This window comes from Giraffa tippelskirchi, chromosome 5, assembly GCF_054371585.1.
Source record: "Giraffa tippelskirchi isolate mGirTip1 chromosome 5, T2T-mGirTip1v1.2.pri, whole genome shotgun sequence".
Lineage (NCBI taxonomy): Eukaryota > Metazoa > Chordata > Mammalia > Artiodactyla > Giraffidae > Giraffa > Giraffa tippelskirchi.
In genome coordinates this window covers 10,031,191-10,042,337 of record NC_137279.1, presented here as the reverse complement: position 1 = coordinate 10,042,337, position 11,147 = coordinate 10,031,191, and the positions used below count along the sequence as shown (strand labels likewise).

Here is an 11,147-nt window from a genome sequence, read left to right as displayed (position 1 = left end):
CCTTGAGTTTTCAGGATGATTTTATTGAAAGTCCCATGCTGTGTATAAACATACAAGTGATGAGAAAAACATTACATTGAAACATGCACTTATCTGGCATTCTCTAAAATACCATTATACAAGTTTTCATTTACTTAGAAAAATACCCACTAAAACAATCACAGTTTTTCTTAAGAGATCTAAAAAAAATGTATTGGCCAGAACAAAGTCCAAGAGAATAAACAAGATTCTGAATTGTATGTCAAAAAAACTGTACAAGGTTGTACATAAAACTAGAGCTTACAAAAGCCTCAGGTGTAGTAAGAACACGGAATTAAGATCTCCAAGGTTCTATTTACCAGTATCTATTAATAAAATCCTTATGAAATAATTGACTTAGAAAAAGTGAAATGCTCATGATTTCAGAGTGTATAGAAAATACTAAATATCACTTTCTGAAATAAAAGTGTACTCAAAACAGCACAACATGTAGTCTAGAATCAAGATTTCTGTCATTCATTTAAACTTTGCATGTATTATCACAATGGCTTAAGCATAAAATTTCTCTTGCAGTAACTTTTTTTAAAAACTAGATTTTAAATCATTTCATGGTTTTTATCTTTTGAATTATAACCAGATTTAAAATCAATTCTGTGGGGTAAATCATGTCTTTTTTTTTTCCTTATTATCAATTCACTAGAATGTAAGAGTTTCCTACTTTTCTTGTGGCTTTTAGAAATTAACATATTCCATAGGCAATAAAAATAGAGTAACAACTAAGAACATTTTAACTTATTTTCATGTTTCTGTGACTAACTCTTGCTTTGGGGAAATGAATCTTAAAATCAAGAAGTGAGTGTGGAAGAAATCAGGTTACTGATTGAATCTTCAAGCCAGTTGGCAGTTTGAAGGCTTAGACATCAGCATATTGGAAACAGGTTTTATTCCTATCCTTCCTCCGTTCTGTGGGAGACAAGGATATGCAACTATTGACATTCCATATTTTAGATTGGACAGTACTTAATACTTGGAAAATCCTATTCCAAGTCTATTTATTGGATATAATAAACTTTCAGATTGGTAAACATGATTATATTTCATCTAGAGGGAGAGCTAAGTCCGTATTTTAGAGTGAAAATGAAATGATTCATGGACTACTCCAAACATCTAAATACATGTGGCCAGGAGGCTGCAAATGGGTTTGTCTTGAGAAGATTAACTCATTTTCAATTCTACTTAAAGTACTAGTCTTAAAAGCAGTTAAGTCCTGAATGTGTTTAACTGTTTCAATCTAATTGAGATGTAGATTGGACTTACTTGGTCCTTTGTCATGTAAAGGACATTCGACTTCTTTTTTCAAGGAAAGTACTTTCCATTAATAACACTGATTCTTAGGGTATAGTGAGCTCAGCTGCACCTGGCTGAAGGATAGAGTTTGCTTCCTGTGTTGCCCTCGGAGGTAAAGAATCTCAGTGAGCAGAAATCACCTTCAGGTAAAGAAAGCCAGAGGGGAGTCCCCAAGACTGAAATAACACTTTTGTTGACTAGCCGACTTCACTTAAATATGCTTTTTGGTCTCATGAGTTGGCATGGTCACTAAGATCAAACAAGTGAAGTAGAAGCTGTACTCTTGATAACACACAGACTTGGTATGTGAGTTATTCTGTGTGGTCTGCAGCAGAAGTTACACTGTAACTGCCATATGCAGGCCAGATACTCATACAGTGCTCCATGGAGAACATCACACTATAAGGTGTAACACTGTACCCGAAGTCTTTTCCATTTAAAAAACAAAGGTTCTGCTTCTCCAATTCACTGCATTTTCCAATACCAGTTCCTAAACATCATGAAGTGGTACCTAAAAACGGTACTGGAAAATAATCACATCATGCCGTATTTGGTCTTAATATAAGACATCAGAACACATACCTAACAACAGTGAGTCCTTCAGAACCAAGGCCTGACTCAGAGTTTAAAACTCAGGTGAAATGTTAACAGGAAGGTTCCCTAGTTCTCAAGACCTACTGATTCTCTCTTGGTCTGTCTTCTGAGTGTGTTACTGTCAGAGGTAATCGCAATACTGCTAAATTTGTGTAGAAGTACATGACCTCATGTGCTTTTCACTGGAGTGTGCAAAGTTTAAATGTTAGTGACAGAACACGGACTAGCTTCTGAACGCGCTTTTTTGTTTTGTTTTGAAAGAACAAAAGCTGCTGTCAGTGAATGCTGTAAGAAAGATTAAGAAAGTAGTAACTCCAAGATCCTGAAAATGATTTCCCGTATTGCCAGAAAAGAATTTCAGTGTTCTTTAAGTAAAACACTTGCATATAATACCTAAAATCTCATCACATGTGTGCACCAGGAAAAAAATTCCAAACCTCGTGGAGATCCCCAGGGGAACTACTGGGGAAACAATACAAGTAGAATTAAAAAACAAACCAAACCCACCGTTACGTTTGCATATCTGATGTCAAGATGCTGAGGTAATATTGACTGCTTAAAAAAAACCCCACCAATCTTTGCCTCTGTTATTGCTGAAAAAGACATTAATACTGATCGAGTTACCTTACTGTATCAAAAGTGGCAGGAGGGAGGGTTTCATGAACATGGACTACTAGTGAGGCATCGTGTTCAAAGCAAGTAAAAGTAGGTAAAGGGGAAAATATAAAAAACTACAGTTATGGTCTTACCCCGTCTATCTGGAGTCAGGGGGACAGTCCAACCCCAGTGGGGTCTGTCACAGCCTTTTCACGGTTGTCCCTTCATGAATTATTTTTTTTTAAGTTGTTACCAGCCACTCAGAGATTACTTCCAAGTGAATCCTTAAAAATAAAATTCACTAGTTCTCAATAAATAGTTGCAGTTCCTCCTGAAGATGCTGGGTAAAGTGCAGAGAGAAGCACCATAGAAGCCCTGTTGCTGGCGCACAGCTGGCCTAAATCCGGATCTGATAGCCCACTTCATTCAGAGTGCTGACGTCAGCCACCTTCTTTTCAGGCAGTGCAGGCCTACGGGTAAAAGACATGTGTGTGGGGGGGGGGCACACAGAAAGATCATTTAGCACTGTCGTCAGGGCCCTCTACCCTTTCGGTATTTCCACACACACAGCACACCCCACCCCACTCCCCACCGCACACCAGCCCTAGCTCCCAACTCGACTTCTTGTTCTGAAGTCCGCCTTTATAGGTTTTAAGGAGCCTTTTAATAGGTTTTCAATGTAGAGTTCAAAACTAAATGTACAGGTTGCTGAATGAGTTTGTTTAACTTCAAGCCTGAATTTGGTCACACTGTAACTTCTGACACGTATCTGTAACCCTTGCAAGGGTCTAAAGTTCCACTACAACAGAACTAAGCACCTGAACCAAATTCTCCTAGAAACCTTGGCTTCCTCAGTGCCCTGGGGAAGCCCAGCACCTCCCAGATGTCTGGGGTGACTCAGGCTTTCATGGACGTTCTCCGTCTCTAATCCAGGCTTGAGGGTATAAAATCAGGATGAATCTTTCAGAATTCATCTGAAAAAGCATGTCCATGTGGAAAATCATTCCAAGGCAAACCGCCTCTCTTCCCTAAATGTGATACGTTTTCTCGTGTACTTTGCAATATGACACTACACTCAAGCATTTACGGGAGTCATACAAGAAAGTACTTCAAGCTGGGGAAAGAAGTCATTCAGCAGCGCACCATCTGTCTTCATTAAAGCTGCTTCCTAGGAGACTTCCCAACATAAAATCATGCCTAAGCATTCGCAGGATTTATCTCACATTTTTTTTTCCATTTTTAAAATGAGTGGGTAACCATTCCCTCCTCCAGGGCATCTTCCCGACTCAGGGATCAAACCTGGGTCTCCTTCATTGCAAGCAGATTCTTTACCATCTGAGTCATCAGGGAAGCCATTCACTCACTGGTTAGCAGCTAATTCAGACATGATGCTAGTAAAGGTGTTGAGTTATTAGTATGTGGAACAAGAACAAGTTTGAGTAAATGCTCCAGAACTCCATTCAGAGAAGCAGCCACACCCAAAATGAAGTCCAGAAACCCATCTCTAAGAGTCTGTCTTCTCCCCTGGGACCTCGTACACTATGTGGGCCATGAGCCGTGGAGGCTCTGAGATTTCCCACTGCCTCCGAAGGTTAAGCAGTTCCTCGTGCTTTAACAGGAGAACCCCTTGCTCCACGGTCCTCGCAGCACTTACCAATCAGCTCGCCCCACTTTTCCGAGCCTTTCTCGCACAAGCTTTCCTCCTGTCCTGGCAGCTTCCTCAACACCAAGTCACACCTCTCCTCCTCCTGAAACTCTAAAGGTGCTAGCAAGACTCTAGCTTCCTAATGTTTCTCAGGGGCTCAGATAAGCCCACACCCGCCTATTTTCTCTCCCTCATTTCTGCGACCAACAGCACCTGCTGGAAAGTCCGAGGCAGGACAGGCGACAGGGAAGGTCAAGGAATGAACAAACCCCACCCACTGACCCCAAAACGAGGGCTCCCCTGGGGTCACTGCAGCGACGGGTCACAAGCAGAAGCTACTTGGATGCCACCTGCCCCAAAGCCACTTCTTGGCCACTCTCCTGGCTTCCTCTTGAAGCCCCTCAGCCGCAAGGAAGAGAATTTTCACCTTTTTTTCAAGTTTCTATGTTCCTGAAACTTCTCCCTTTATCTTTCCCATGTTCTGCTCTCAGCGTCCTTGAAAATCGATGCACTTTTGGGGCCCTTTGGCCTCCTTTTTCTAAATGCTTCCTTAGCACTTCCGCCAGTTCCCCACGCTCCCAGGTGCTGAGAAACCACCACTATAAAGAGCTTTTATTTACTAGGTACTTACTCTGTACCAAGCATTGTTCTAAGGGGTTTACACGGGTGAATTCACTCCCACCACGGCCTTACGGCGCTGATACTGTTACCGTCCATTTGACAGAGGAAGCAAGAGACGCCCTGAAAGCTAGGAAATGTGCTCAAAGTCACGTGGTTAGCAAGTGGTGGAAACCAGAATTCTCCTCCATAATCAAAAGCAGATGACCTTGACCAAGATGCAATGACCTTGACCCTCAGTCTCCTGCTCCCCACGCAGAGCATCCTCCCAAGCATCTGAGGAAGACGTCAGGCCACTCCTGTCTCTGCATCTTGGCTTCTGGAATGCCTCCCGCATATCTCTTCTCATCCCTTTAAGGACCAACCCAGATGCCACTTCCCCTGTGAAGTATTTTCTGACTAGATCTCCGACAACGCACTGCTCCTTGCTCCCCATGCTCTACCATTTCCTTCTGTACATTGTTGGAGCAAGTCCCCAACTCCTGTGAGGAACCAGGCCACACAGCAGGGAGCCATCTGCTGCTCCCCACCACTGGCATTACCGCCTGAACCACCCCTACCTCACCCCGGTCCATGGAAAAACTGTCTTCCACGAAACTTCCCTGGTGCCAAAATGGTTGGGGACCACGGTTAAAGAATCCCAAAAGTTCATAATTCTTGAGTCTGCTGCCTCAGAGTCTGCCAACAACTGTAGAGAAGGGATCAAGTAAATTAATCTGCGAATCCCCACTGTTGAATATCCTGTACCTCTCAATAAACTCTGGTCTAGTTCCTTTGCTGTTTTTAATCGCTAAGTCATGTCCTACTCTTTATGACCCCATGGACTGTAGTCTGCCGGGCTCCTCTGTCTCAGGGATTTCTCAAGCAAGAACACTGGAGTGGGTTGCCATTTCCTTCTCCGGGGGATCTTCCCAACCCAGGGATTGAACTCTCATCTCCTACGTTGCAGGAAGATTTTTCAGTGCTGAGCCACCACGGAAGCTGGTCTAGTTCCTACTAACATGTAAATGGCTGATAAGATTTCATTATGGTACGTTTATGGTGGGATATTTTTATTTTAAGAAAGTCCTAAGCCAGAATTCAAGCCACCATGAACAAACATTCTAAGAATTAACTGGAAGAGTTTTTTTTTTTTTCTGTATATAGGAGAGGCTTTACCTTATCTTTGAAGGTCACTTGGGGAACCTGCCTACTTGTACAGCTGAATTTGGTACTTACAGACAGTGCGGGGCCTTCCAAAGGGAAAGGACTAAGTTGTCTCCTTCCTCTGTATCCCCACCCTCATGCCTCCCACAACAGCCCAGAACACAGGGGTGGAGGAAAAAAGGTTAACACTGACAGAACTGTGGTGCTGGAGAAGGCTCTTGAGAGTCCCTTGGATTCCAAGGAGATCAAACCAGTCCATCCTAAAGGAAACCAACCCTGAATATTCATTGGAAGGACTGATGCTGAAGCTGAAGCTCCAGTACTTTGGCCACCTGATGGGAAGAACTGACTCACTGGAAAAGACCCTGATGCTGGGAAAGACTGAAGGCAGGAGGAGAAGGGGACGACAGAGGATGAGATGGATGGATGGCATCACCGACTCAATGGACATGAGTTTGAGCAACCTCTGGAAAAGGGTGAAGGACAGGGAAGTCTGGCGTGCTGCAGTCCATGGAGTCCCAAAGAGTGGGACACGACTGAGTGGCTGAACAACAACAACACTGGCAGAAAATGAGTTAAACTGAGATTCCTGGCGAACTGTCTGCAAGGTGAAACCCTCTTCTTTCATGGCAACACTGGCTGAATTTCCTGGCCTGGCGGAGGGCAGAAGTCAGTTATCACAGCATGCCACCTGCCTGGGAGCCCAGCCAGAAATAACAGCTCAGTCCTCGCCAGCTCGTCTCAGGGCCAGAGCTGGGGGAGCTATTGTGGAGAGGCCCTCCCAAGTGCTCCCCCAGCTATAATTAGAATATTGCAAGGGGGGTTATTTTTAAGAAACACAAGCCCCAGGACGATGATTCAGCTGGGTCTGCACTTGCCCAGAACCCTGCACATCAGATCCAGGGTTATTATTTTAGAACAATGTATTTCTCCAAATCCTTCCCTAGTCCAAACAAGGAAGCCTTTCCTTCTGAAAGGCTCTCGGGCGCCTTCTATTTTAGGGGACGCGGGGTAGGGACTTCAGGTTTCCTTTGATGCACTTTGTGGAAGGAAGGAGGGGGCACTTCTCTCCGCACAAAAATGGACTATCCCAGCCTCACTGTTGTCGTGTCAATGTATCCAAGCGTGAACCAGGGTGGACTGCCTGATGGCCTGGTCCCGGGTCCACCCTCAGGCCTGCATCCCGGGAGCCAGCGCAGCAGAGCTCTGCAGAGCGGGAGGGGGCCGGGGAGGACAGGGTGACGGTTCCATAGAGAAAGTGTTTTGTGGGATGTGCCACTGGTATTCACCACATACCCTAGTATGGGCTAACTGCATCTAGACAGTTCGGGGACAGGGAACTATCTCCTATGTGCGCCACCTGGGGAAGCCTCAGGGCCAAAAAGAGCTTGGCTAGACTGGACGTTGGCATCACGGAAGCCACAAGAAGCCTTGGAATCAGAAAGTGATGGAACACATTGGGGATGCAAGCGGGGCAACAGCCCAACCTGGGGCTGAACAAGTTGGTGTGTCTGTGTGAGACTGGGCTTCAGGAAAGAGGCAGTAAGTGGAGGAAAAACCTAGAGGGTTCCCCCTAAACCACCCAGGTCCCTCCCAGTCCCTGGGACAAGGGCTGTGTCTGGGGCGTCTCCTCTCCTCACACCCCCAGCCCCCAAGCCGTCACTGGGCAGGATGGGTCAGAGGGCCTGAAGGGCAGTCAGCCAGCAGGGCTCCTGGAACTTGGGCACCACCTACTCATTCACAAGAATTTACGAAGAGACACTTGGGCTTCCCTCGTGGCTCAGATGGTAAAGCATCTGCCTGCAATGCAGGAGACTCAGGTTCGATCCCTGGGTCAGGAAGATCCCTGGAGCAGGGAATGGCAACCCACTCCAGTATTCTTGCCTGGAGAATCCCATGGACAGAGGAGTCTGGCGGGCTACAGTCCAGGGGGTGGCAAAGTCGGACACGACTGAGAAACCAACACACTTAAGAGTCTGTGCCAAGCACCTTGCAGGTCTCGGGGTTACCAAGACAAATGGCTGGTCAGTGGAGCCAAAATCCATTCCCCTTCTTCTAACGGAAATGTACCCCTGCCTTCTCCCCTGCGAGTGTGAGATACTTCAGGGACGCGGCCCAGCTAAGCCCAGTTCAGGGCGGCCTGACGGGGACACACAGGCCACCAGTCAGGCTGCTCAGCCTTCTTGCTCCTGCCTCCCTTGAGGTCACAACCCCTCACACGTGTGCACACGCCTGTGTTCACAGGTGACACCCTCACACGCTGCACACTCACAAGGACCAGTTTAGCTGTACTCTCCGTGGTCTCTGGATCTTTCTAGAAAGGGATGTATCACAACAGTGCAACGTTAAATCTTTCAGTCCTCAGTGTTAAGGGTGGGCGTGTGTGTGTGTCTGTGTGCTTAGCCATGTCCAGCTCTTTTGCGACCACTCCGTGGACTACAACCCGCCAGCTTTCTCTGTCCATGCGATTTTCCAGGCAAGAGGACTGGAGTGGGTTGCCATTTTCTCCTCCACGTTAAGAGGGTGGAACAGATTCAATCAGGGGTGGCATCAGACCAGCATTCACAAGTTCAGGGAGACCCAAGGCCCTCCCCTCTTGTCTAGCTGGGCAGGAGTCAGGCCAGGCCAGACTCGATTTAGGACTCACGGCCTGTATGCCTCGGGGAGGAACACTGAAGAGGGGGCTCCCTCCCACCTGTCACCTTCATTCAAAGCCCGTCCTGCTTCCCAGGACCACAGGCACCACTGCTGGCAGCTGACAGGGCAGACAGCTGAGGCTGCTTGTGACCAGACAGGCCTGAGCCAAGAGGGCTGCGGCTCTGGAGAGAGCTCCAGCCCCGTCCTTTCTTTCAAGCCCTCCCCAGGCAGGAGGCTCTGGCCGGAGACCAGGAGCCAAGGCCACTGAGATTCCAAGGCAGGGCTTCCCAGCTCTGACCTCATGTCTCCTTTCTGGGGCAGAGAGCCCCTGAGGAGCCCCAGCCCTGCGTGACTGTCTTCAATCGTCAGCTCTGGAGGCTCCTGGCTCACTCTGCCAGAGGCGGTCTTTCCCGATAAGGCCCATCACTTCCTCTTGGTTTCTTTAAGCATCTCCAGGCACCCTGGACCACGTGAAATCCCCTGGGGGATGAAGCAGGGCGGGTCTCTGAGTTGGAAGCTGCCTTCTCTGGGCGCCTGGAAGAAACCCCACCTCATCTGGGAGGTTTGACTTCTTCTTCCACAACCTTCCTAGCTCTCTCTCCCTCTCTGTGTCTCCTCTACCTTCCGTGTGAAGGAAATATTCCCCTCCCCAGGCCCCCTCCACCCCTGCCCGGGGAGATTTCCTCACTTGGGATCTAAAGAGAAAGATTTCTTGGGGCCCATTCAAAATATCTTCAATGTGATTAGACCAAGGACTCCACTTCCGTCTGACTTCATTGTGACTTCACTTAGAAATGACTTAGGGTCTCACTCAGCCCCATTGCCTGGAGGCACTTTCATGAGCCTGGTGACCGAAGGGGGCAGTAATTCCCTCGTCTGCTGTGGCCCAGCAGTGAAAGGAGACCTCTCACTGGGCTGAGTAACCTCTGTGACCCTGAGGGTCTCCATGGGGTGAGCAGAGCCCAGCGGAGCCGGGGACCGCCCTCGAGATGGATGGCAAAGAAGGGAAATCAAAGAGGAGGACAAAGGGAAGAAAAAGGCGTGAGCGGCAAAGAAGAGAGGGGAACACACCCAGGGAGGAAAGAAGCCAGACGGGGAGAGGAGATAAAGATGTTCCCATGCACCCTGAGGGACTCTTGCCCCAGTTCAGAAGCATGTTCTCGGGGTCACTCCAATTGGCAGGAGCTGCCTTCATGGGAACACAGGCAGCCCAGCCAGAAAACCACTGTCCACTCACCACCACTCTCTCGGGTTCAGGCCACGGATCAGCAAGCTGAGACCAGGGGACCGTCAGAGATGGAAAGGACTCCAGGGAGCATTCGGGGTTCTCAGTGGGGGCATTTTAGGTGGATTGGTTCTTTACTGGGGGGCGGGAATGGTCCTGAGCTTTGCAGGACATTTACCGTCTGGGCCCCCAGGCACTCATGGGCAGCAGCATCTTTATAAACTCTCCCCTTCCGCTGCACTTCTAACCCTTATCCCCTAGGGGGCGCCCTGGCCCCTGTTCAGAATCTCAGTGAGACAGGCCCACTGTTCTCAAAGAGCTGGTTTAAGTTCACAGGAGGCCTTTTCCACCTACATAGCAAGCTCTATCTCTCTGTTTAAGAACCACAGGAAACAACCTGACTGTTCTGTGTGGAAGGTTCTTTAAACACTCCCAGAGGAGCAGAGAGTAGGAGGAGGACTGGTGGGTGGTGGGGTGGGGGTGGGAGTCCCTGTTTCTCTCTTGGAAGGAACTGTCTCAGCTGACACTAATGGAGTCACTGCCGTTTGCCCTCCCACTCAGCTGACTGTCTTGTCAACCCAGTGACACTGATGCTCCTTTCGAGAAGGATTATTCAGACAAGTGCAAAAATGGCGAGGAATGCAGGGCTGGAAGAAGCCCCAGCTGCAAGGAGCAGGGGGCGGGGGACATAAAACCACTAAAATTATCCACACGCACAGACAGGGGCTGGGACCCCACAGCTGAGGAGCCTCTTGCCTGTTATGATAACTCTCCCCTCTTTGGGCCACTCCCCAGCTTCACGGCGGCACCCGCCACATTTAGAAATGACTTGGCGGCCTTAAGTAATTCTGAAATAACAGCACAGTAACAGTCACCAAACCATTCCTGGTCCTGATCATGCTACACACTAAGAGGTCCGGAGTTTGATGGGGTTACTGGATCATAACCACATTTGTCACTTTCTCGTTTCCTCGCCCAAAAGCCAGATTACCTGGAGAAAAGCCTGCTTGGGGAAGGCCATGGGTAGACGCTGGGAAATTGCTTTTTTCCAGACACACCTCTAGGAACCAGGCTGTCCTGGGTCCCAGTCTGTTGCAGTGGGGGAAGCTGGGATCTGGAGAGGAAGGGAGGAGCTTGGTGCTCGGCGCGTCTCGTGGTCCCCACCTCCCCCAGCCTTCATGTTACTCTCGTCTCCTGCATCTCTCTTCCCTCTCTTCTTGCATGGGGGCCCTTGTCATCCCTCATCCTGCCCTGCAATCCGGAAGTCAAAGTTAAGGAGGAACCATGGAAGAGACGCTGCCATCCTTGTAACATCTCTGTGCGTGCGTGCTAAGTCGCTTCAGTCGTGTCTGACTCTTT

The 11,147-nt window shown here is 48.3% G+C and overlaps 1 protein-coding gene across 12 annotated transcripts in view; it reads right to left on the bottom strand.

The window, feature by feature from the left end:
• Positions 1 to 2: 2 nt before the first annotated feature.
• The window catches only part of VASH2 (vasohibin 2), a 40,722-nt gene continuing 29,577 nt past the window's right edge, over positions 3 to 11,147 (bottom strand). For 8 of the 12 annotated variants that reach the window (XR_014053533.1, XM_081489824.1, XM_081489827.1 and 5 more), the window contains one exon: positions 3 to 2,987. Coding sequence is in view for 7 of the 12 variants with exons in the window: in XM_081489824.1 (XP_081345950.1) it covers positions 2,915 to 2,987 (73 nt within the window). In the remaining 5 variants the exon portion in view is untranslated. The remainder of the gene's footprint in view (positions 2,988 to 11,147) is intronic. The other 4 variants (XR_014053535.1, XR_014053531.1, XR_014053532.1 and 1 more) reach the window with 1 other exon arrangement.